Source organism: Emys orbicularis, chromosome 1 (assembly GCF_028017835.1).
Source record: "Emys orbicularis isolate rEmyOrb1 chromosome 1, rEmyOrb1.hap1, whole genome shotgun sequence".
Classification (NCBI taxonomy): domain Eukaryota; kingdom Metazoa; phylum Chordata; order Testudines; family Emydidae; genus Emys; species Emys orbicularis.
The window spans coordinates 251,038,297-251,064,882 of record NC_088683.1 but is presented as its reverse complement, the minus strand read 5'-3'; the positions used below and the strand labels follow the sequence as shown (position 1 = coordinate 251,064,882).

At 42.5% G+C, this 26,586-nt stretch overlaps 1 protein-coding gene across 1 annotated transcript in view; it reads right to left on the bottom strand.

Annotated features, from left to right (window-relative positions):
- Positions 1-235: 235 nt before the first annotated feature.
- SLC9A4 (solute carrier family 9 member A4) overlaps positions 236-26,586 on the bottom strand; it is a 45,487-nt gene continuing 19,136 nt past the window's right edge. Inside the window, exons 5-12 of the mRNA XM_065414509.1 lie at positions 25,587-25,789; positions 24,574-24,660; positions 17,760-17,830; positions 15,367-15,528; positions 7,326-7,422; positions 4,626-4,757; positions 3,659-3,746; positions 236-612 (exon numbers count right to left, since the gene is read on the bottom strand). Of these exons, the coding sequence (XP_065270581.1) occupies positions 236-612; positions 3,659-3,746; positions 4,626-4,757; positions 7,326-7,422; positions 15,367-15,528; positions 17,760-17,830; positions 24,574-24,660; positions 25,587-25,789 (1,217 nt within the window). The remainder of the gene's footprint in view (positions 613-3,658; positions 3,747-4,625; positions 4,758-7,325; positions 7,423-15,366; positions 15,529-17,759; positions 17,831-24,573; positions 24,661-25,586; positions 25,790-26,586) is intronic.

The window sequence follows — 26,586 nt, the reverse complement described above, 5'->3', positions numbered from 1 at the left end:
TGTGAATATTTATAGTAAGTTAAGTTAACATACAACTCTCTTCCAGCAGATACTGTAGTCATTTACTATTGTGCCATTCAGTGGCTTCAGGCAAACAACCTTCAATCTGAGTGTTCAAGCATTTGATTCTACGCAGAACTTCTAAGAACCTTCGTGCTGTGCTTAGAACCGGTATCAGAATTAGTTCAGAGGTCCCAAGATGAACATTGTAATTATGGTTCATATAAGAACTTTGCTATTTTCTCCAGAATGGGGAGCTTGGGGCTTTGTGGAAATGTCTTACATTTCTTTTCTCAGCTGCCCATTTGACTGATGGCCTTGATGCCGCGACTGCTTCTTCCTCCTCTTCTGATTCATATCCCTGTATTTCTTCTTCAAATACTGCATCAAACTGGGGCTTTGGCATTAAAGCCGGTCTTCTTATTCTAGCTGTGTGATCCTGCTTGCTTGGGGTTCCCCTCTGACCAGCAAAATCTGACAGTTTCTCTCTTCTATCTAACTGCTCCATCGGAACCATCTCCTGCTGACGACGGTTTGCTCCAAGTGAGCCTGCTCGGAGCTGTGGACTGAACATGATGGAGACCATTGAATCAGAATCACTGTTGTAATCACCTGGACAGTAACACAAAAGGGACTGGTATTATTAAAAAAGAGAGAGATTATTTTATTAAGAACTATTAAAAGAAAATACTTAATATTATAGAGTATTATTCTGAGGTCATACATGTTACACTGGAGCTGTAGTTCTTGGGGCAATTACTGTAAAATAATGTACCTGTTATTATGAGGGACAATTAAAATAACCTATTTTTCTTAAGTAGTGGAGAGAGAGAGAGAGACAATGGATTTTTGGCAGCTAGAGCATTCTGTATTTGTTTTACCCTGAAGCTTTAATAAATGAGCATACTCTGCTCCATGTTAATAGCTCTCAGTACTGCTATTGTCATATTATCCCATGCAGGAGACTCATTCTTGTAAGTTTTAATGTTCTGCAAGTTATTCAAGCAGATAACCAAACCCATAATTCTGAAGCATTACAAAAAACACAACCTAGGACTGAATGTGACTGATGAGAGGTTTCCAACTGTAGGTGACCTGTAATTTTCCAATTAACAAGACCAAAAGAACCAGTTGCACTTGAAGGTTTGGCTTCAGGGCCCTTTGATTAACCTGGGTGTGTCAGAGGATGAGCCTTTTCCCTGAAGTCAAAGTTCCCTAACCTTATTAGAAACACACCCTTTGGCACCCAAGGCACTTCCATCGTTTCTGGTGCAAAACTTTTGCCTACACCAAGGTGAACTAGCCCTCTTGTCCTATTTATTTAACAAAGCAAATCTCTGCTCTTTCCTTAATTACAGGCCATCTGAAGTCTGAAGGTGTAAAAATAAATTAGCCATACTATTACATAATTACTCATAAAAAAATACAACAAAAATACATGAAGGGTTATAAAACAGATTATATCCTATTGCAATTAAACACACACATAGTTGTCTCAAAGAAAATGGATAATATGAAAAAAATATTTTCAGATTTGAAAGAGGACTGAACATAATAAGGTGGCCTATATCTATATCTAGCCAGATGGGGTAATCGGTGCTACAAAGTGTCGGACATATTGGTCATAGAAATATTTACCTGTGTGAAACAGGAGAAAAATGACCATTATTTTGCAATTTGGTTAATTCGTTTTACCATGCTGCTTTGGATACTCAAGCAACCAAAGCCCCAGATCCTCACATGTATTTAGATGCCTAAGTCCCATGGGCTCTGTCAATGTGACTAACTTTCTTTGCATCTCATTGACCCACTGTGTTCTGCTGAAGTTTGTTTTGCCTTCCCAGATTATTACCAGTGGGTAGCACAAGCTTCTGATTATTGTAAACTCCCTGCATAGATTCACTGATTGTATCTTTAACACTATATGCCCTGGGCTAGATTCTCAGCCCAGCCTCAGCTGCTTTGCACCATTCCTGGGGTATGTCCCAAAGTCTCCAATGAAATAATACGAGATTTGCTAATGGCAGAGATAAGGGAAGGTTAGGCCCTAGAAAGGGATGCAATAGATCTTCATATCATAGACTGTTGTGCTGAAATATTTAACAGCTTTTAAGCAGGACTGATATCCCTTGACCCATAAATCCTGTTAGTTACCACCTGTTGTTCTATATCTCTAGTTCAGAAATCTCTTTGAAAATAAATAACTTTGAAGGTTTTGGCTGGGTTCTTATCAAGTGTTCCATACTGTGTTATGCACCCAATATATGCACAACCTGAAGTGGGTAGTTTGCTTATACAGATCACACACACTTTCTTTTGTTTCAATAGGAAAAAAGAAATGGAACAGAGTAAATCATTTTGCACATGCAGGAAACAAGCAACATTTGGCTTTTCACCATTTTTCTACAAAGGTGATTAAAAAAAACAGTGTCATTCACTGCCAGATTTTTAATGTTGCCAAAAATGAATAGCCATTTTCAACAGCCACATGTGTTTCAGGAGTTCATATGTAAACAAAAAGCGGAAAGGTGTCTAGTGGCGCATGGTCTCATAGGTAGGACAATGGAAGGTGAGTTAAGAGACCTGGGTTCCATGCCTAGCTCTGACACTGGCCAGCTGTGTGACCTTGACAAGTCACATCTCTGCTCTTGACCTCTGTTTCTCCTCCCACCCAGTGTCTGTCTTGTCTACTTAGATTGTAAGCTGTTCAGAGTAAGACTGCATCTTACTATGTGTATGTAGAGTACATACTACAAGAGGGCCTGATCTGCTACTGTCATACCAAGAAGAAAATGTATATCACAGTGGAGATGAGGGAAGAGACAATAGACACTTTGGGATAGATTGTGTCTGAACCCCCAGGTGTCTTCCTGGCTCTTGAAGCAAATACAATGGACTTTGGGAAATATAAGGGGAGCCAAAAGACATTCTAGTTTTCCATCATTTAGGGAACAAAGGGAACGGTGCCCTCTAAGTTTCCGAAGTTTGGATCCTCTGGCCTGGAGGGCTATAGATGTTGGTAACTTGATGTAAGTGAGAAAACTATTTAGGCAAACATTTTAACTTGCTAAAATGCAGTTTTAGTCACTAGAAAGTGTTATGTTTTCTTTTGTTTGTCACCTCACCTGTCTCTCTTTCTCCTGCTTAGTATTATTTAAATCTTTGTTGTTTATTAATAAACTTATTCTTAGCTTTACTATAAACATATCAGTGCTGTTATATTGAAGTAACGAGCAAGCCAGCAGGCTGGTCCCGTGAGAGGGACTGGACACTGAAGAGATGTGTCTGGGAAACTTGAGAACTGGGATTCACTGACTGTTACGTTGCAAGGCAAGGTTCAGACTGGCAGAATCTTGAGGAGTTTGCTGGATAGACTGGTGTGGCCAGGACCTGACCCACAGTCTAAACTCCAGCAAAGCACACCCTTGCTGAGGCAAAGGGGTAACACACTGGCTTATTGGTTCTGGGTGTCCTGAGCAGGTGACCACAGTTGGTGCCATGTAAACACCATGGAGCGACAGATAGGTGAAGGGGATGTGACTCATTTAAAGCAACTTTGGATTTCTTAGGGGATATTGTTGTAAAATTCATGGAGCAAATTCTTGGTTTTCCACTGTATCTTTTTGGCGTGGTATGCAGAGTAAAGTGTGTTTGTTACCTGTAGAAGCATCATGCCTTGCTTTTCGTCTAGCTGGATGATGAGTACCATACGGTAAAGAGAGGAAACGCACATTTTTGGTGCTAGCCTGTGTGCAAAGACAGAAAAGCATACAGTACATTTAATTGTGCCAACCTGGATTTAGAAGCAAAACCAGTTCAGCATGCAGGACATTCCAAGCTGTGCCTTTCCACTGCTCAAACTATATGGGCCAAATTCAGTCTGAGATAAATGGGGGCAAGTTCCCAAGGAAGACTCTGGATTTTAATTCAATGAAAAGATAAACAATAGAGGCACTGTTTTGGCATTCAATGATGGGCCAAACCAATGTAATTTACAAACCAAGGGACTGGAAATCTGGGTTGTTACAAGAATAGCAACTAGCAGCAGGACGGAAATAAGGGGTAGTGGTTATTTGGGCTTTGCTGCTTTTTGTGCTACACCTACACAGGTGTGCTACATCAATGTGAAACTAGTGTAAGTGGGTTTACACTTACACCTTCCACACCCTCAGGGCCTGATTCTGAACCCATTTACACTGGGTTTACACCAGTGCAAACAGGATCAGAATTTGGCCCTTGGGGTATGATCCAAAGCCAGCTGAAGGCAATGGAAAGACTCCCATTGACTTTAAAGGGCTTTGCCTTAGTCCCTAGGTGCGTGTTTCACTTGTTTTGTACCCACAGTGAATGGCAAAGTTAGTGCAAGTTACAGTGCTTTACCTCTTATAACCAATTACACTGTGTTCTGACTAGCATACAGGTGACATGTCACTGACATTACTGTTCACATAATTGCTGAATATGGCCCATTGTTTCCAGGTGCTTTCCTCTTCCAATGCTCTGTGGGAAATATTCATTTCAATTATTGCAAAAGCAAATTAAAATTGGCTGGGTTTTGTACGTCCAGAGACAGGCAGCTATTTTCATCCCCTGATCACATGAATTGTAGCTAGCATAACAGTTACCGGTTTCCCCCAAGGTAAGCTGTTTCCTTTCCTGACACTCTGCCTCAGGCTGTTCTGGCGATGGATGAGAATTTCTTTGGCTTGTTTCTCGCTTGTTTCTGTTGGCAGGTTGTGTCTGTTATATGACGGAGTCTGAAATAGGAAATACATGTATTTGACTCTCTTCCCAATGCACACTTGCCGCGTTGGCTCAAGCAGCGCAGTCCAGTCAAGCATGCGACTGGGAACAAGGAACTTCTCTTGCATCCCATTCCTGGCTCTGCCACTGGCTCGCTGTGAGATCTTGCACAACCTCTCTGGGACAGATCCTGGCCTTCAGTATGGCTCCCTTGTATCACTCCAGTCCTGCCCTACCTGAGCAGCTGTGAATTCCCTCGTGTGGAGAAAACCCCATGTGGTGGACAGCCAGCAAAGCCAGCTCTGCATTATCCTTACCCACATGCCACATCCTACAGAGCTGTGGCCTGGCCCAGGAGGAAAGGATTGCATAAACTGAGGGACCCTCAGGAATTAAGGAATTGCCTAGGGGGCACCTTTGCTTCCCACTCCGTTCCTGCACCAGATAGATCTCAGTCAAAACCAAGGACTGACCCCTCTATTTCTTAGGCCTGGTTTACATTAGAAAGGCAGCACAACCTGGCATTTTGTGTCCTATTGGCAAAAATTTCCATTTAGCCAGCAGTTATTCCCCATCTCTGAGCAGCATACATCCTCTGCCAGATTAGTTCTATCAGTGCAATGCAAGGGTGGATGCACATGTGTCCATACTGGTAGAAGCTATAATGCCACAATGGAACATTACCTTCAGCAGTGTCTGGTAAAAGTTTAGTCACTGAGCCTGATTCTTTATTATCTTGGGTACCCATTTACACCTATCCAAAGTGAGTGAGGGTGGATGTTAAACTCTTTGGGCCTAACTCTCAGCTACACTGAGGCTTCTTTACACTATGCTGACATTGTAAAAGAGCCTTAAAGTGGGCATTAGTTTAATGTACACTCACTTTAAGGCTCTTTAACACTGCCAGAATGGTATAAAGTGGCTTTAGTGTAAATGAGAATCAGGCCCTTCCATTCTAATTTGACAGAGATTTACACTCACTGTGCACTGCTGAATATGGCTGCAAATGGTGCAAGGCCGTAGAGAATCAGGCCCTCAACCTGTGAAATGAGAATAATAGTTATCAACCTCATAGAGGTGTCGTGAGGGCAAATTCACTGATTTTTGTACAGTTTGAAGACTTAGGGCCTGATCTCAATCCCACTGATACTGGTTTCACACTGATGCAATTCCAGTGAAATTCCAGAGTTAGGCCCTCAAAGTTCAAAATAACAGGGGAAGTAGTAGTACAGTATTAAAATCCTTCATTTCCAAGAGAAGATACGGTTTCAAATACCACATAGCATGCTATAGTGCACTAATAGACCTTAAGGTAACTGATTTTGCAGACACAGGGTTCACCTCGGTAATGTATAGGACAGATGCATATGCAACTTGCTAGTAAGATAAGAAATACTTTTCATAAGGATAATTGGGCACAATTCAGACAATTTTAAAGAAGAATATAACATGAACAATGACCTGTTATAAAATTATCATTCTCCATCCCTGCATATGTTACATTAGTCAGGGCACTTGATCAGCATAATTTCAAGGTTACCCAAGTGTACCTGCTAGCACACTTTGCCATAGGAGAGCATGACAGTGTTCAGCATTATGCTTGGTTGGTTAGTGATGCATTGGACTGGATTACACTGATGTTGCACCTTTGACCAGCATCACACTGTATTTTTACAGGATACCAAAATCATGTCCATTTTTTTTTCAAAATAAATCCTTGCTGAGACCCAGCTCAGACCCAGCTCATGGAAAAGCTTACAAGATGAGGCTCAGGGTGGGAGGGAGTTCTTCCCCTATCATCCTATCGTGAGGGCAGGGTTTGCCTCCCACACAGAACAAACCATGAGACCTGCCCCCCAAATCTGGCAAATCTACGTAGGTCCTGTGCCACAACAGCACTGGCCTCTAATGGCCCTGCTGCTCCTTCATAGGGCAGGGATATTGAGATTAGAATAATATCAGTTTTAAACCTACTCTGCAGATGGTTTGCTTTAAAAAGTGTAACTGCTGCACATGTTCAGGTAAATACCATTACTCCTAAATTCCATATCAACTCCATCTCCTCAGTTGCCATGGGAATACTCTACAGGTCTGCTGCTGCCCTCACAGGTCACAGCTTGTGTGTGACTAGAGAGAGAGAGGGCATGGAAAGTTAAACTAGATAAACTAGGTGTTGGGCAATATCAGAAAGGAGAACATTCCTGAGTCATGGAGATTTTTACAGCTAGGGAAGCCTGACCTCTAGAGCTAGTTTCTGGATTTTCTTGTCCTGTTACATTGCAGATCAGACATCAGGGTGAAAAGCTAGAAGTCAAACTCCCTTTTACTTTTTGTACTGTGGGATCTGAGCGCAATGGGCCAGATCCTCAGCTGATGTAAATCAGAGCACCTCCATTGAAATCCAATTGACACCAGCTGAGGATCTGGCTCAGTATTTCCCATTAACACAGTTTCATGGTTCAGCTGAGAAGAACAATACTATCTTTGCAGCTACCATTGGCTGTTGCTATGATGGTGAGGAGGGCAAACATGATCTTTTGCTCTACGAGTACAGAGCTTTGTTACAATAGTCGCGTACACACCCTTTGTCGTACTTGATACAGACTATGTGCCAGCATATCCCGCATGGACTCCACCTCTTCAGGGGAAAGCCTATGCATTCTTTGATTTCTATAGCTCCTGTAAATAGAAGGGAAAGGTAAACATTATACTAATTTGTACAAATCACACAGGAATTATCTTTCCTATAAAATTATTTATTTTCTTATGTTATTATTTCTAGAGCACTGCAGGTGTGAATGGCAATTTTCTAACCAATGAGACTAAAGAATCAACGAAAGCTAAAAGAGAAAACTTCCTAGGTTTTTTTTTTATTATTTTTTTTTATTTTTGCACTTTGCATCATCTTTTGAAGAAAGAACATAAGAACAGCCATACTGGGTCAGACCAAAGATCCATCTAGCCGAGTATCCTGTCTTCCAACAGTGGCCAATGCCAGGTGCACCAGAGGGAACGGGCAAAACAGGTAATCATCAAGTGATCCGTCGCCTGTTGTCCATTCCCAGCTTCTGGCAAACAGAGGCTAGGGACACCATCCCTGCCTATCCTGGCTAATAGCCATTGAGGGACCTATCTTCCATGAACTTATCTAGTTCTTTTTTGAACCCTGTTATAGTCATGGCATTCACAACATCCTGTGGCAAGGAGTACAAGAGACTGACTGTGCGTTGTGTGAAAAAATACTTTCTTTTGTTTGTTTTAAATCTGCTAGCTATTAATTTCATTTGGTGACTCCTAGTTCTTGTGTTATGAGGAGTAAATAACACTTCCTTATTTACTTTCTCCACACCAGTCAATATTTTATAGACCTCTGTCATATCCCCCCTTAGTCGTCTCTTTTCCAAGGTGAAAAGTCCCAGTCATATGGCAGCGGTTCCATACTCCTAATCATTTTTGTTGCCCTTTTCTGAACCTTTTCCAATTCCAATATCTCTTTTTTGAGATGGGGTGACCATATCTGCATGCAGTATTCAAGATGTGGGTGTACCATAGATTTATATAGAGGCAATATGATATTTTCTGTCTTATTATCTATCCCTTTCCTAATGATTCCTAACATTCAGTTTGCTTTTTTGACTGCTGCTGCACATTGAGTGGATGTTTGCAGAGAACTATCCACAATGACTCCAAGATCTCTTTCTTGAGTGGTAACAACTAATTTCGATCCCGTCATTTTATACATATAGTTGGGATTATGTTTTCCAATGTGAATTACTTTGCATTATCAACATTGAATTTCATCTGCCATTTTGTTGCCCAGTCACCCAGTTTTGAGAGATCCTTTTGTCACTCTTCGCAGTCTGCCTGGTACTTAACTATCTTGAGTAGTTTTGTATCATCTGCAAATTTTGCAACCACACTGTTTACCCCTTTTTCCAGATCATTTATGAATATGTTGAATAGAACTAGGCCCAGTACAGACCCCTGGGGGACACCACTATTTACCTCTTTCCATTCTGAAAATTGACCATTTATTCCTACCCTTTGTTTCCTATCTTTTAACCAGTTACCAATCCATAAGACGACCTTCCCTGTTATCCCATGACAGCTTACTTTGCTTAAGAGCCTTTGGTGAGGGGCCTTGTCAAAGGCTTTCTGAAAATCTAAGTACACTATGTCCACTGGATCCTTGTCTACATGCTTGTTGACCCCCTCAAAGAATTATAGTAAATTGGTGAGGCATGATTTCCCTTTACAAAAACCATGTTGACTCTTCCCCAACAAATTATGTTCATCTATGTGTCTGACAATATTGTTCTTTACTATAGTTTCAACCAGTTTGCCCAGTTGAAAACAGCTAAAACATCTATTAACATATTGTGAAGATAAATAAGGTGCCATTCAGTTTACAATAGAAGCCAACCTTTCCTTTTTAAGAGTTAACAAGGAAAGTCACCTTCCACACAGTAGGGTCTTGGAGGAAAGTGTTAAACTATGGAAGCTGGTTGATCTGAAATGCTAACTGGATATGCCAGGTCAGCCTCTGTGAGAACCTCATCATATACCATATCATATTTATTTGTCTATCTTTTCCCTCATATTAAGTGATGTAATTGTGGTAAATGGTTTGATTAAAGGAGGGTTTCCTTTAATAACATTATGACAGGATTGTGCTTTCAGTTTCCCTTACATTAGCAAAAGAATACAGCCTTTAATATCAAAAAGAAGCTGTGTCTGGAGTAAACTAAAAACTGTTATATGATTCATGACTTGGGCCAGAGCACTGACATTCAGATATGTATTAGTTTAGGCTAGGGTTTGGTATTCAGGTTCAGTGCAGAATCCAGGCTACGGTATGGTGGCCGTATGATTGTCAATTACAGCTAATTTCACAAAATTGCCACCATTTGTTGCAATTGCAAAATTGCCACCTTCTTCAAAGCACAACCAGAAATAAGGCCTTATCGGGTTTTGCATCTGTGATAAATGAAGGGTGGGTAGCTCCCATTTATGGACACCCAGCCAGCCAGTTAGCTGTAAAATCCCTTTTGGTAGCTGTTCTCTGCTTGCTTTACCTGTAAACGGTTAAAAAGCCTCCCTGCATAGGTACAAAAAGGGGGGGAAAGGGGAAGTGGGCACCTAACCAAAAGAGCCAATGGGAGGGCTAGAACTTTTTAAAATTGGGAAAAAACTTCCCTTTGTTGTCTGTTGTTCTCTCTGGGCTGCAGGGACCCAGAGCAGCCATGCTATAAGCAGGAATGCTGTGTAAGGTTTGAACCAGGTATGAAAAATTATTTTCCATACCTAGAAAGAATCATTGGGGACAGGGAATGTTTAGATAGATACGATCAGGTTTATTTCTTTATTTTGGCTTGTGGATCTCCTCTGTGCTAACCCCAGATGCTTTTGGTTGCTTGTAACCTTTAAGCTGAACCCCCAGGAAAGCTATTTTCGGTGCTTAATTTTTGGAATTGCACTTTTAAAATCTAGCAAAGCCTAAGTTCCAGATGTATTTTCTTTCTTTTTGTTTTTAATAAAATTTACCTTTTTTAAGAACAGGATTGGATGTTTGGTGTCCTAAGAAGTTTGTGCATGTTGTTCGATTAGCTGGTAGCAACAGCTAATTTCCTTTGTTTTCTTTCTCAGCTCTTCCTCGGAGTGTGTGTGTGTGAAAGGGCTTGAGGGTACCCCACAGGGAGGAATTCCCAAGTGTTCCTTCCTGGTTCCCAGGGTTTTTTTGCATTTGGGTGGTGGCAGCGTTTACCAAGCCAAGGTCAGAGAAGAGCTGTAACCTTGGGAGTTTAATACAAGCCTGGAGTGGCAAGTATTCATTTTTTGAATCCTTGCAAGCCCCCACTTTCTGCAGTCAGAGTGACAGAGTGGGGATTCAGCCCTGACAGCATCCAACCTGAAACCAAAGCCATAGGGATAGGTTTGGGTTCAGGCATTTGAATCTGAACACTGCCAAAATTCAAATGTGTTGAAGATCCAAAGTGGCCCATCTCTAGGAAATGACCAGTTGTTGAGATCAACTGTTGTCTATATGTAGTGATCCAAAATATATCACAGGTGGAAAATGGCAAGTTAGAAAAGGAACAAGTCAGCCATAAAAGATGCAACATTTATAGAAAAAGCCCCATATTTTTAAAAAGTAACCATTTAAATAGTCTAGTTTAATAAATAAATAAGACACATTTAGCCTGGCCCCCTTTCTAGGGACTTATAAATGCACACATTAGAGCTCTAAATTGGGGAGATGGGCTTGTGGTTTGTTCCAGTGACCATTTAAATTGCTAATGGTTTTTTGAAGTGGCTGCTTTTAAACTCTCTGTGGACCACTGTCAAGTGGTCCACACACTACCAATGGTCCATGAAACGTAGTTTGACAACTGAAGTCCTATGCAGTACAATCCCCTCATGGCTGATGACACAAAGAGTAGCTGCTTCTCTATCCACTTCTTGTCCAGGCCTGCCCTCCCTAGACCTATGGAACCAGAAGCCTGTGGTGCACCTGCAGAGGGATTTTATATCACAGAATTGGAAAAAGGGTTGGGAAAGTATAGAGAAGAATGGTATCATGTAGAGATCACTTCATCCTGCTACTTTCCCCACTCCAGATCAACCCAATCTGGCTCCCCCCTGCATGCAGATGTAGATGGAATATCAAGCCTTAAATCATCTCAGTGGTTGTTATCATTTCGCTCTTTAGGGGACTCAAATAAAATGCCCTCAGTTTCAGCTGAACTGAAATAGCAACAGAACAAACAACATGAAGATTATCTGTATTGTTCTAAAGCACAAATAAAAAGCATACTCTTTGCATGGGATTAGCCATTAACCTGCCACATTGATAACAGTGAGCCTACCTGGGGAATGGAGAAAAGGTTATGTTTTCAGTTTAATAAGCACTCCTTTAATTAATATTTCACAATATACAATATATTTCAAAACCTGCTTTCAGCTCAAACAAGTTTGACTTGTTACCAACCCCATAAAATCATCTTTATTAAAATTCTTTCTCTGATGCTTATTGCAACTTCCTGCATTTTACTTGCAGGACCCAGTCCAGGTGTTTTATTTGCAAAAACATTACTGAGATTATATCATTTTGGGTGCATAGCAATTGGCTATAACTCTGGGTTGGCAAAAAAAAAATCTATTCTGATCACGAATGAACCCAAAATACTGGCCACATTTGTTCTAAAAAAATAAAGCTAGTTAAAAAATAAAAACCAAATTCCCCAAAAATCCTTATCTAATTTTTTCCACATTTTTTGTTACATTTTGAACTTTCCGTACTCTCCATCCAGTTCTACTAAGAAGAAAGTAGCATCCTAGTGGGATAGCGCTTATGTGATAGTGTCACTGGCAATGAAAACACTCAGTCTGATTCTGAGCCTGCTTACACCAGCGTACATCAAGACTATCTCCCCTGATGTCCAAAGAGTCACAGCAGTGTGAAACCAGCAAGAGTGAGTTCAAAAGAAGCCCATCCTGTCTTTCTTATGATTAAAGTATATTGTCTAAAATAGAGCCATAGAAATGTGGTATCTGCAGCATCTGCTTGGATGTGCTTTGCCTTTTGAAATCCCCATTTCTAAGGCTTATGTTCGTTCTCTAAGCCAGTATAACTAAGGTGCTATATTTTATCTCAAATCTAGATGCTTTGTTGCCCAGTCAATGGACAAATACTTAATGCATAGTCAACCTGTAGGAATCCCACTGACATGAATGGAAGTTCTGAGCCTGGAGCGAATCCAGAAGGCTCAACTGAGATCTGCCCTGATTGCCAGAGAGATTTCTTCCCCTTGTCTTTAAAGCATGAAAACCCCAGATAGCAATGATATGCGTGTGCAACTGATCAAAAGAGCTGAGGAGAAATGTATCATGTTATTATTGCATTGCAAATGTGGCTTTATATTAAATGCATCAGAATTTCTTTCCAAACCCCCCAGTTTCCAGGATTATTTATTTAGGACCAGATTTTGCCACCCTCACTCACATTGAATAGTGTCTTATACTACAAGCTGTTTCACTGAAATCAATGGGATTACTCACTCTGATATCATGACCTTCAGTAGCCCCTTTCTCCTCAAGCAGTCCCACTGGCTGCTTAAAAAGTAAGGGACTATTTACTGTGAGTAAAAAATATCAGAATCTGGCCTAGAGTAAGATCCAATTCCACCTGAGCAAACTATTTATTCTAGAATGATATTTTTCATCCTACAAACTCAGTTCAGGAGTGAATTTATAAAACTACATGCAATCGGTTGGTCTTATGTTTTTAAAGAAAGTAAATAAAAATGTTGTTTGCGTGTCACAACTTTTCTTTCAAACTTCCTTTTTGTATTATCCACATGCAGCTCAGAAATATTTCTGACATACAGTAAAAGGAAAATTCACAGAGATCATGACCATATGCTTCCTTTAATGTTATCCTCTCACCAAAAAAAAAAGATTTAGAAAAAAATTGACCAGCTCTTAAATTACACAATGATACAAGAATTCAAAACAAACAAATGAATTTTTACATGATCAAGATAAACAGTTTAAAGAGTGACCCTGGTAAGGTAACTTTTTTCTTAGGTGAGATCTTTCAAACACTCCCATGCACATACTTACTTGTGTGCAGTCACATTGAGGTCAGTGGGTCTGCGCATAAGAATAATTATGTGCATTGGAGTGAAGGTTTCCATGATCCAGCTCTTTATATTTTATAAGGTTTTATCCAGAATTCAGTTTTACTGATCTCAACAAAGGAACTGTGTTGCACTGAGGGTATTTGCCCCATTGATTTCTATAGGGATTATGTTTGTTTTTCACCAAGTCTGTTTCACATAGCCTTCCACTGCCTTTCAATTGGCTCCTCCGTTTAGGGGAGAAGGACGGACTCAAACCTTCCATGTATCTGGGGGTTGGTTCAGCGTGCTGGAGGGAGCAGACTTCACTATCCCAGCACATGAAGCCATTAGCCCACTTTTGCTATACAGCAGGAAGCTCCCCCTTGGGCACCCACTAACAAAGGCCTTTGGCTAATTGGCACTATTTAGCCTGTTAGTTAAGAAAACTAGAGATGGCCAATAGGGTAAAGTAAAAAAACTAACCCCACCCTATCCCAGTCTGTCAAACCAAACATTTTTGGAGGTTCAGAAAGAATGTTTCATTATTTTTTTAGTCTCTCTCTGCACCTGATACTCCTGGGGGAATTCTGTGCACCTGCGCAATTCAGAATTTTGTAGAAATTAATGTTGTGCGTGCAGAATTTCCTTTCCCCAATAGAAATGTGCTAGCCGCCACTAGGGCCACTGGACTTGGCAGATCCCAGCTTGCACATAGAAGACCCTGCTGGGGGGCGGGGAGGGAGCTAGAGTGTTCCTGGCAGCTGCAGTTCCCAGCATGCCCTGAGGGAAGGAGAAGGCAGTGCACAGGAAACTCTGTGCAAGCCTGGGACCGAGCATCAGGCTATTTCTCCCTCTGGATCCCTGGGCTCTGGGGGGGAGGGAGGGGAAAGGAGTGAGGGAGATGGGTGTCTGGACAAGAGGGGGGCGAGCTGGGCTCTCTGGGGAAGAGGATGCGGGTATCTGGGCCAGGGGGGGCCCCACAGCTGGGCTCTGGGGGGAGTATCTGAGTTGGAGGGGCCCTACGATTGGGCTCTGGGGAGAGGGGGTTCAGGTGTATTGGCTGGGGGGCCCCTGCAGGGGGACTCTGGGGGGGAGGGGTTGTGGGTGTCTGGCCCTCCCTACTAGGCTCTGGCGGGGGGGGGGGGAAGGGGAAGATAAACAGGAACTGGGTTGTCATAACAGTTTCTTTAACTCTCTACTCCTGGGGGAAATTTTGTGTGTGTCTATATTGTTGTAAACATACTTACTGACCGGTATTTTGAAACAAATGACCAAAATAATTGAAACTGGTGTGATTCTGTAGTCTTATTTTGACAAATAAAATTTGCAGAATTTTAAAATATTGTGCGCATAATTTTTATTTTTTTTTGGCCCAGAATGCCCCCAGGAGTAACCTGAGTTCTGGCCAAGACTAGAAGCTGAAGTACCAAAATACTACAAGAAAGCCTGTCCTTATGGCATTCTGACCCAGTCTGAAGTAGCAACTTACAAGAGAGACTGGTCTCATGAGAGCTATACCCAAATTTACAGATCCCAGAATTCTGGTTACTAATCTGAACTGAGGGCCAGACAAACCAGTATGCTCCTTTCCTTTGTGTTGCACTTTCAACACAAAGCAGCCCCAAACCAGAATTTACTGACCAGTTAAATGAAGCATATGGCCTCTTTGCATCACTGGAGCAGTGCAAAGCAATCAGCGAGTACCACTGAGTCTAGACCTGAATCTCCAGGCCTTTGCAGGCTTGCCTGTCACTGCTGAAAAACATGGGTAAAGAGGCAGTCTTTTCCCCTCTTTGTAAACTCAGAACTATCGCTGAACATTTCCTTTCCTATGGAACATGTCAAGGTCCCAGCACCAAACAGTTATTCCTCCCCTCCCAGTACCTTGTTCTTGTCACATTTCTTTTAAAGTCCTTGTCTCCCTCAGCTATTTCTTCATATTCCCCCGTCCCCCTTCCTCCCTCTCTCCCGTTTGGTAAGCTGTAATGAAGCTGATACTCACTGGAGAGAAGCTGTCGATGCAGCTGAACTTATCATCCCACTCTCTGCCATCTCAATGGCCTGTTTGATTTCCAGTTTCTTGTACAGAGATACAATGCTGGATTTGGGCTGGTTCTCCCGGATCAGGATTTTCTTTAGATATTTAGTGTCAAACTTTTTAAATCTATGAAACAGAAATTAAAAGCAAATGTAAAAAGGAAAGGAGTCTATCTTCCTCTCTGATAACATCCATCAAATATATATATAATTGCAGGTCGGAAACTGAAGCCGAATTGTAGGCACCCGTGGCGTGCTGAAGGACCAGTGAACCTGTTGGAGGACAAAGGGCATGGCCTACTGGTCCACAGAGATGGTAAATCTGCTATACAAAAGAAAGAAACAAGCTGCAATCATCTTAAAAAGAAGGTTGGGTGAGTGTTAGCATATAGCATCGCCACAATTGTATGAAAAGAAAAAAGGGGCCAGTCTTTCATGCTTTTGTACAAATGTTGTATTCTAATAAGGTATAACAGCAGCAGCTGCACTTACAGCAACGCTGGCCTATTCAGCCAGACACCAATAATGTTCTAAATGGCCCAGTAGTTAGGTCCCATTATGTTGCTGATCATTTTAAATCCTGACAATTAGGGGAAAATATATATGTCCTAATATTCTGAATGCCAGAGAAATTGAATGGACTGCAAAATGATGTCTGTATGCACGCTGCATATTATAATATACCACTAATGTGCTGCATACACAAGTTTGAATGTGTGTGTGTGTGTGTGTGTGTGTGTGTGTTGAGGCGTGTATTGGCTTTCAGGCATTAGCTTAACAAAACAGCAGCAGCTCTTCTTATAATTTTTTTTTCTATGGGGCAGTTTGCTATGGCAGAGAAATGTACTTTGAGTGTTATGAAAAGCAATACAGAGTTTATACAATTTCTTATAATAAGCAACTGTTTTTAATATTTGTTGCTATAACAGAAGACTGTACGTAGCTCTGCTTTGTTCTGTGAACAAGGATGCTCTGCAGAGCTCTCTAGGCCACAGGAAGTTACCCTGAGTATCGGTTAACCAAGGTAATCAATTCTTAAAAGCATATTACTTAATCTTAATGCAAGGAATACCTTTTTTTTTTTAATATGGAGATATACCTATCTCCTAGAGCTGGAAGGGACCCCAAAAGGTCATTGAGTCCAGCCCCCTGCCTTCACTAGCAGGATCAAGAACCAATTTTTCCCCAGATTCCTAAGTGGCCCCCGCAAGGATTGAACTCACAACGCTGGGTTTAGCAGGCCAATGCTCAAACCACTGAGCTATCCCTCCCCCTCTTCATTTTTATATGACTCTCATATAAATATTTTCATATGATGTGTTTCTTTAGCCTTTACCTTGACTGAAACAGTAACTTACTAGTAGTATTCATAGACTCTTCCTATCAGGTCTATTGGGTGGATCTGAGAGAAGTGACAGAAATGCAGCTTATCTCAGTTGCAATGCCTTCAACTGTGTCTGTGGCTTCAAATAGGGAATTCTATAGCCGATGCACCATTGTTATCCTCAATATATTCTCTGGAAGGCCATTTTTAGCCCATTACATATGAATTCTATAGTTAATAAATTGATTGAAATGAAGGCCATCTCTCAGGGAGAAAAGATATTCCACCCCATAAAGGCTTGTGTTACTGCTATACAGCAACCATCTGAGCTTGCAAATGTATTGAGCAGACTGATGATCATATGTATATCTCCACATTCAGATCTGATAATGTAAAGGTTACAAATCAAATGGCAATTTAGAACATCAAGTCAAACTCACAACTTGTCTCATCTACCCATTGAAGGTATAATGCTGCTCCCATATAATTCCTTTATTAAGTTAATACAAACATCACTTTTGTGCTCTCTCCTAGATACAGAAGGCAGTATAATTCTGAGACCAGGAAAAAATTACTATTTATTACTTTATTATGAGCTATCTACATTGTCCCATATGTTTGCACGGTGATTTACATTCAAATAAAATGACAGATCTATGCCTCAAGCAGCTTGCAATTTAAAGGGCCACTTTGAAGATTGATAGGCTTACATTTAGGCCTTGTTTGCAGGCTTTCACGTGCATGTGGCATGAGTGTGCATGTCATGATCCTCCTCTATCACGCTTATCTCCTCCTAGCTTTTGAGGAGGCACAGCAGTGAAACATACATGAATGTTGCACTCCAAAAGATGATGATTATTCAAGAGCTCGGGTTATATTTTAGAACAGGTTATGGCTCATATCCCTAACATTTTCATTCTAATCTAACCTTCTGAGAGCACAAAGTGGATTTCCTACTGTATTTACCTTTGAGTAGATAAATATGTCACAGCTAAATTACTTTATTATACCAGACAGTAACAAAACATTCTTACTTGTCTCTCAGTTGATAGTGACTCCAATGCCCACATATATCTTCAATTGCAGCCTTCAAGTGATCCATCATCTAGAGAAAAAAATACAACAAACCAATGGTCATAACATGAAATCAATGTCAAAACAATTCTTAGGTAATCAAAGACCAGATTCTAAGGAATTTAGACACTGATTCAAATTAAACAACTCTTAGAAAATCTAAAATTTTATAAAAATCTAGACAAACTTCTCCATATGCCAATGTCTCTGATCTTTTTATTTTTCCTTAAGATTGTTTGATCTGTATAAGTAAATCTGCTACTAATTACCCGAATTTGCAGGCACCTTGATGTGTTTTCAACCTCAGCAGAAATAGCTTTAAAATTTCCAGTTATGAAAGCCAAATTACTATAAGTAATACTATTTTAGATAAAATCATATCTGGCTTCAATATAAAAATAAAATCACCGAGGTTAATTTCAGGTCAAATTAAAGTTAGCTGCTAACATCTACATATGTGGTTAACTTTATACATATAGTAGTCCCATTAATTTCAATTGGACTACTCATGGGTAAATTTAACCACATGTTTAAGTGTTTTGTACAATTTTGTTAAACAAGCTTAACAACCTTCCCTCTATCCTACCTGTACATGTGATGGGATGTAAACTTAAAGTAAAATGTTTCAGAAGAAAATAAATCACCTTCCAAAATGACTCAGGCCTGGTCTACACTACGAGTTTAGGTCGACTTTAGCCGCGTTAATTCGAATTTAGCCTGGACACGTTCACACGACGAAGGCCTTTCTTTCGACTTAAAGGGCCCTTTAAACCGGTTTCTTTACACCACCTCCGACGAGGGGATTAGCGATAAAATCGGCCTTAGGGGGTCGGAATTGGGTTAGTGTGGACGGAATTCGACGTTATTGGCCTCCGGGAGCTATCCCACAGTGCTTCATTGTGACCGCTCTGGACAGCACTCTCAACTCAGATGCACTGGCCAGGTAGACAGGAAAAGCCCCGTGAACGTTTGAATTTCATTTCCTGTTTGCTCAGCGTGGAGAGCACAGGTGACCACGCAGAGCTCATCAGCACAGGTAACCGTGATGGAGTCCCAGGATCGCAAAAGAGCTCCAGCCTGGACCGAACGGGAGGTACGGGATCTGCTCGCCATATGGGGAGATGAATCTGTGCTGGCCGAACTCCGAAGCAGTAAACGAAATGGCAAAATATTAGAAAAGGTCTCCAAGGCCATGAAGGACAGAGGCCATAACAGGGACGCACAGCAGTGCCGCGTGAAAATTAAGGAGCTAAGGCAAGCCTACCACAAAGCCAGAGAAGCAAACGGAAGGTCCGGGGCTGAGCCGCAAACATGCCGCTTCTACGCGGAGCTGCATGCCATTCTAGGGGGTGCAGCCACCACTACCCCAACCGTGTGCTATGAGTCCCTCACTGGAGAATCACACAGGGAAGCGGGTTCGGGGTACGAGGAAGATGAGGATGGAGATAATATAGATAGCTCACAGCAGCAAGGAAGCGGAGAAACCGGTTTCCCCAACAGCCAGGATATGTTTACCCTGGACCTGGAACCAGTAACCCCCGAACTCACCCAAGACCCTGTGGGCACACAGGGGACCTCTGGTGAGTGTACCTTTGTAAATATTACACATGGTTTAAAAGCAAGCGTGTTTAATGATTAATGATTAATTTGCCCTGGCAATCGCGGCCAGTACAGCTACTGGAAAAGTCTGTTAACGTGTATGGGGATGGAGCGGAAATCCTCCAGGGACATCTCCAGAAAGCTCTCCTTCATGTACTCCCAAAGCCTTTGCAAAAGGTTTCTGGGGAGGGCTGCCTTATCCCGTCCGCCATGGTAGGACACTTTACCACGCCAGGCCAGTAGCACGTAGTCTGGAATCATTGCATAACAAAGCATGGCAGCGTATGGTCCCGGTGTTTGCTGGCATGCAGACAACATCCATTCCTTATCGCTCTTTGTTATCCTCAGGAGAGTGATATCATTCACGGTCACCTGGTTGAAATGGGGCGATTTTATTAAGGGGACATTCAGAGGTGCCCCTTCCTGCTCTGCTGAACAGAAATATTCCCCGCTGTTAACCACGTGGTGGGGGGGAGGGGTGAAGTGACCATCCCAGAGAATTGGGTGTGTGGGGGAGGGGAGTTAGTTGGGTTTGTGCTGCATGTTAACCCTGAAACCGCAGCCCCTCCTTTTACATTGCAAACCCATTTTAAATGGCCAACCCAACGGGTGCTTGGTATGGTTAATGAGAGCAGTACTGTTTTAAACCATCCCCACTTGTTAACAAGGTTAAAAAAGCCAAAAGACTGTGTCTTACCATGGCTGCCTGCAAGCTGAAATCTGTGGCCTGGCACTGCGTGAGTGATCTCTCACACCAAACCTGCAGGCTCTCAATATAAGAGGAAAAATGCGACCTTGTAACGAAAGCACATGTGCTGTGTGATGTGAACAGCAAAATCTAACGTGAAAGAGTGTACCCATTGTTCTCTAAAATGTATCTTTTTTAACCACCTCTCCCTTCTCCTCCACCAGCTGCAAATGTTTCTCCTTCACAGAGGCTAGTGAATATTCGAAAGCGGAAGCGAAGGACGCGTGATGAAATGTTTACTGAACTACAGACTGCCTCCCACGCTGACAGAGCACAGCAGAATGCGTGGAGGCAGTCAATTACTGATTTTAGAAAAGCCCAATATGAGCGAGAGGAGAGGTGGCGTGCTGAATCGCGGGCTGAAGAGGAGAAGTTGCGTGCTGAATCATGGGCTGAAGAGGAGAAGTGGTGTCAGCTTGCACACAGAAGGCAAGAGTCGATGCTCCGGCTGCTGGAGCATCAAACTGATATGCTCCTGCGTATGGTTGAGCTGCAGGAAAGGCAGCAGGAGCAGAGACCGCCGCTACAGCCCCTGTGTAACCAACAGCCCTCCTCCCCAAGTCCCATTGCCTCCTCACCCAGACGCCCAAGAACACGGTGGGGGGGCCTCCGGCCACCCAGTCACTCCACCCTAGATGATTTCCCGAGCAATAAGTTTTAAAGTTTTAAACTGCAGTGTGTCCTTTTCCTTCCCTCCTCCCCCACCCATCCCGGGCTACCTTTGCAATTATCCCCCTAGTTGTGTGCTGAATTAATAAAGAATGCATGAATGTGAAGTAACAATGACTTTATTGCCGCTGCAAGTGGTGCTTGAAGGGGGGAGGGTAGGGGAGGGTGGGGTGGTTGGTTTACAGGGAAGTAGAGTTAACCGGGTGGGTGGGGGGGCGGAGATTTCATCAAGGAGAAACAAACAGAAGTTTCACACCGTAGCCTGGCCAGTCACAAAACTAGTTTTCAAAGCTTCTCTGATGCGCACCGCGCCCTGCTGTGCTGCTCTAACCGACCTGGTGTCTGGCTGCGCGTAATCAGTGGCCAGGCGATTTGCCTCAACCTCCCACCCCGCCATAAATGTCTCCCCCTTACTCTCACAGATATTGTGGAGCGCACAGCAAGCAGCAATAACAATGGGGATATTCTTTTCGCTAAGGTCTGAGCGAGTCAGTAAGCTGCGCCAGCGCGCTTTTAAATGCCCAAATGCACATTCCACCACCATTCGGCACTTGCTCAGCCTGTAGTTGAACAGGTCCTGACTCCTGTCCAGGCTGCCTGTGTACGGCTTCATGAGCCATGGCATTAAGGGGTAGGCTGGGTCCCCAAGGATCACGATAGGCATTTCAACATCCCCAACGGTTATTTTCTGGTCCGGGAAGAAAGTCCCTTCCTCCAGCTTTCGAAACAGAACAGAGTGCCTGAAGACGCGAGCATCATGTACCCTTCCCGGCCAGCCCACGTTGATGTCGGTGAAACGTCCCTTGTGAACCACCAGGGCTTGCAGCAGCATTGAAAAGTACCCCTTGCGGTTTATGTACTCGGTGGCTTGGTGCGCCGGTGCCAAGATAGGGATATGGGTTCCGTCTATCGCCCCACCACAGTTTGGGAATCCCATTGCAGCAAAGCCATCCACTATGTCCTGCACGTTTCCCAGAGTCACTACCCTTGATATCACCAGGTCTCTCAATGCCCTGGCAACTTGGATCACAGCAGCCCCCACAGTAGATTTGCCCACTCCAAATTGATTCCCGACTGACCGGTAGCTGTCTGGCGTTGCAAGCTTCCACAGGGCTATCGCCACTCGCTTCTCAACTGTGAGGGCTGCTCTCATCCTGGTATTCTGGTGCTTCAGGGCAGGGGAAAGCAAGTCACAAAGTTCCATGAAAGTGCCCTTACGCATGCGAAAGTTTCGCAGCCACTGGGCATCGTCCCAGACCTGCAACACGATGCGGTCCCACCAGTCTGTGCTTGTTTCCCGGGCCCAGAATCGGCGTTCCACGGCATGAACCTGCCCCAGTAACACCATGATTTCCACATTGCTGGGGCCTGTGCCTTGTGAGAGGTCTAGGTCCATGTCCATTTCCTCATCACTCTCGTCGCCGCGCTGCAATCGCCTCCTCCTCGGCTGGTCCTGGTTTTGCTTTGGCATGTCCTGGCTCTGCATATACTCCAGGACAATGCGCGTGGTGTTCATAGTGCTCATAATTGCCGCGGTGATCTGAGCGGGCTCCATGATCCCAGTGCTAGCTATGGTGTCTGGTCTGAAAAAAGGCGCGAAACTAGTATCTGAAGGACCAGGGGAAGGAGGGAGGGAGAGAGGGAGGGGCGAGTGACGACATGGCGTACAGGTATAGGGAATTAAAATCAAGAAAGGTGGCTGTGCATCAGGGAGAAATACAAACAACTGTCACACAGAATGCCCCCCCCCCCAGAGATTGAACTCCTAAGCCTGGGTTTAGCGGGCCGTTGATTTGATGGAGGGAGGGGGGAAGGAAATGAATACAGAACAAATCTATTTTTTACATCTTAAGACGACAGTGCAGCATGACTGATAGCCCTCGGCATTTTCTGGGTGCTTGGCAGCAAATACTGGGCGCTTGGCAGTATGATGATGACGGATACCAGTCATAATATACTATTTACTGCCAAAAGGCAAGGGGTTGCTGCTGTGTAGCAATGTAGCCCCACGTGTGCCAGCCACATGTCTGCCAGCACCCAGATCGCCCTCAGCCTCTTCTGGGTGCTTAGCAGACAATACTTGGCAGAAAATAGTATACTACGACTGATAGCCATCATTGTCCGACGAGGACGGTTACCAGTCGTAATAAACCATCTACTGCCAAAAGGCAAAAGGTAAGGGGCTGGTGCAATGCAGCCCTACGGCTGCCAGCCCCACAGCTACCAGCATCCCGATCGCCGATGAAGGCTACCAGTCATGCTGCACCGTCTACTGCCAAAAGGCAGTTAGCTGCTGCTGCTGTGTAGCAATGCACTCCCATGTCTGCCGGCACCCGGATGACATATGGTGACGGTGAGCTGAGCTGAGCGGGCTCCATGCTTGCCGTGGTATGTTGTCTGCACAGGTAACCCAGGTAAAAAGGCACGAATCTATTGTCTGCCGTTGCTGTGACGGAGGGGGAGGGGCCTGACGCAATGTACCCAGAACCCCCCGCGGCACTGCTTTGCATCATTCGGGCATTGCGATCTCAACCCAGAATTCCAATGGGTGGCAGAGACTGCGGGAACTGTGGGGTAGCTACCCATAGTGCAATGCGCCGGAAGTCGACGCTAGCCTCGGTACTGTGGACGCGGTCCGCCGACTTCATGCACTTAGAGCATTTTATGTGGGGACACACACAATCAGCTGCATACAACCAATTTCTATAAAACCGGCTTCTATAAATTCGACCTAATTTTGTAGTGTAGACATAGCCTCAGAGTCTTTCAAAATGAATCCTGAGGTTTTATTCATTTGTAATCAATAAAACAGAGTATCCTGATTTAAAACTTTTCTGTTTTTAGTATGTACTCAAGCTGGTCAAGAGATGGTAGTGAAATGAACCACATCTCTGATCCATTGTTGCTTGGCATAGTATGAGCAGCAGTGGAGACAATGAAGGTGCCTAACCACAGATTCAGGGAAATGACTCTGCCTCATTTTACTCTCAGTTCACTTTTTGAAATCGTTCTTCTCAAGTATAAGGACAAGAAACATTTTAATGAGAGCTTAGATTTTGCAGAAGTTGGTGGCACTTGCTGGGAAAGATGCCTACTCACTATGGTTGTGCCTACACTTCAATCAGAGGTGTGACTGCAGCACATGTAGACATAATCTGAGCTAGCTTTGATCTAACCTAGCTGGAATAACAATAGCCACTGTACAAGCCCACCTGGGACCTGGGTATGTAGTTGAGCAGTTAAACCCATGCTGCCGCAACTTTGCTGCTATTTTTATTCCAGTTAGCTAGATCAAAGCTTGCTTGGGTATGTCTATCTGTGCTGCAGTCACACCACTGATTGCAGTGAGGATATACACTACGTGTGAGCTGGTGAGTGGATTTTTCAAGCCTGACTTTTTATTGTTAGGCTGCTGGGATTTTTCTTAATGGCTACAAAGTGTCAAGGTAGAGAGGCTGGAATCCAATTGCTACATTGTTTCATTGTTGTGTCTTTATAAAAAGTTCCATTCTGTAGTTTTGAAATTATAATGAGGTGGCATCCATATCCAGAGGATGTCATATATTGCTTTACAACAGCTTCTTTGGACTCAAACACCATCCAATATTTTTATTAAGATATTTTGGCTGGGATTTGCAAAGGTGCCTAAGGGGCTTATTTGCCCAATGAATTTCAATGGGAACTGGGTGCCTAACTCAAATTTGGAACTCCCATTCGTTCTCTTTCTAGGATACAGTTCATCAATAAAGACAACTTACTCGTACATGAATCTCTTCATTGATGGACTCTTTCTTGTTAGTCTTTTTAACATCTAGATACTTGACCAGTGGACCAATTGTGATTCCCTGTATTTAGAAAAATGAGTGAGAAAGTTAATTATTGTTTGAAACAAGCAGATAAAAGGCAAAAGATGAAGTGACTATTTTTTATTTGATCACTGTGTCTAGAATATAGGGCTTATTTGTTATTAGTCAGGCTGGTTGGAAAATGGAGTGGGAGGTGGGGGGGAGGTTCTGAAAAAAATGTTTCCATTTTTTAAAAATCAAAATTAGATTTTCATCAGCATTTTCTAATCAATAGTAAGAATTAGTTTCTGTAAACTACCTGGCCTGCTAACCACTCATACCAAGCTAATATTTCATTCCAGAGGGAAAAAATAGTTTCAACAATATCAAAGCATCCTGTTTGACATTTTTTGAAAGAAATGATTTGATTTTTAAAACTTTTGATTTCATTTTAAAAAACTGTATAATATAATGTAATTTAATAGTTTAAAAGACTATATAAAAATAAAATGATTCACCCCAAACACATTTTTTTCAGGATTTTCATTTGCAGGGAATTTCTAAATTGTGGGGTTTCATTCCTAATCAGAACAAAGACAAATGTTGAAATCACAAAATCCTTCACAAAATGGAATTTCCATCCTGCGTAGCCCTAGTTATGACACAAAAGGGGAACAACTACTCTTGTATATCAGAGTACAAGGTGAAGTAAAAAACTGGAACATAATTTTCAGAGGAATTTTAAGGAAATCTGTTTTTAAATACTTCCAGTGGTGAAGTTACTAAATATTTAACTGAAACGATAAGACAAAATTAATTATCCAGCAAAGGGTTATTGTGTTACATCTGGAGACACTATCCAGCAACTAAAGTGTAAAATAGAAGTATTTAATCCTGATTTAAGTGCAAATCTCAGTGCAAGCTTAACTATGAAGCCTCTAGGCATCGCTGTTGTATGAAATGAACCCATTATGAAACCTACTTACCTGAATGAACACGGTGAAATATATAACTACAAGAGTAGCCGTAATGAACATGTTCTTTCTAGGGAAGAGATACATCGGAAGCAAAAATGCAAGAGAGAAACTACTGGCTCCTCGAAGGCCACTGTAGGCAATAATGAGCTGGTCTTTAATGGTGAAGGGATAAGTCCGAAACTTGTTGCTGATATAAAAGAGAGCAAACACACCTAGGAGGGAGGAAAAACTATTGTTAACCAAGTAACAAAGAGAAATACTTTAAGTGCAACAGCATCTTTAGCCTTTCAGCCATGAACACTGTTTTCTTTGCAATTGTGGGTGCTTGTAACTTCTTTTCTGGTCATTTGTTGAGGCTATTTTTTAAATATACTATAAATGTGATGCCTATGAGAAATTTTAACACAATATTCTAATGTAGGTTTCTAAATGTTTTGTGTTTTAACTTTGCTGAGTAGGATCAGAAGATGAGATGAGTGATATTATCCACCACCATTTGTATTTTAGACAGGCCTTCCACTGAGGTGATCTGAAGATATCTTAGATAACAGTTCTTCCTGCTTTTCCCCCTATAATATTCTTTCAAGCATTTCTTCTTCCCTTTCACTCCAATGCATTTTGGTCCCCTTCTAAGTTACTCAAGACATTTTCCCACACAGTAGAAGACCAGTGTGTTTGAACAGTGCTTGAACAGTTTTGACAGTTGCATATAATAAAATAATAATAATAATAATACCTATGTCTTTATCTAGTGCTTTTTTTTTACAGAAGGGGAAACTGAGTAACAGAGGGGTGGAAAGACATACCGAAGATACCCAGCAAACCAAGGGCAGAGCTAGGAATAGAGTCCAGGACTCCTGAGTCGCAGTCCAGTGCTCTTCACTGACTCCCTTTAAAGGCATTCGGTAACAAAACAGCTATAGTGGAAGCTGCTTAATTCTCCTGATTTGTTTTGCTTTTAATTAAAAGTAAAACTAATGTGACAGCCTATATGACAGAGATGACCCTT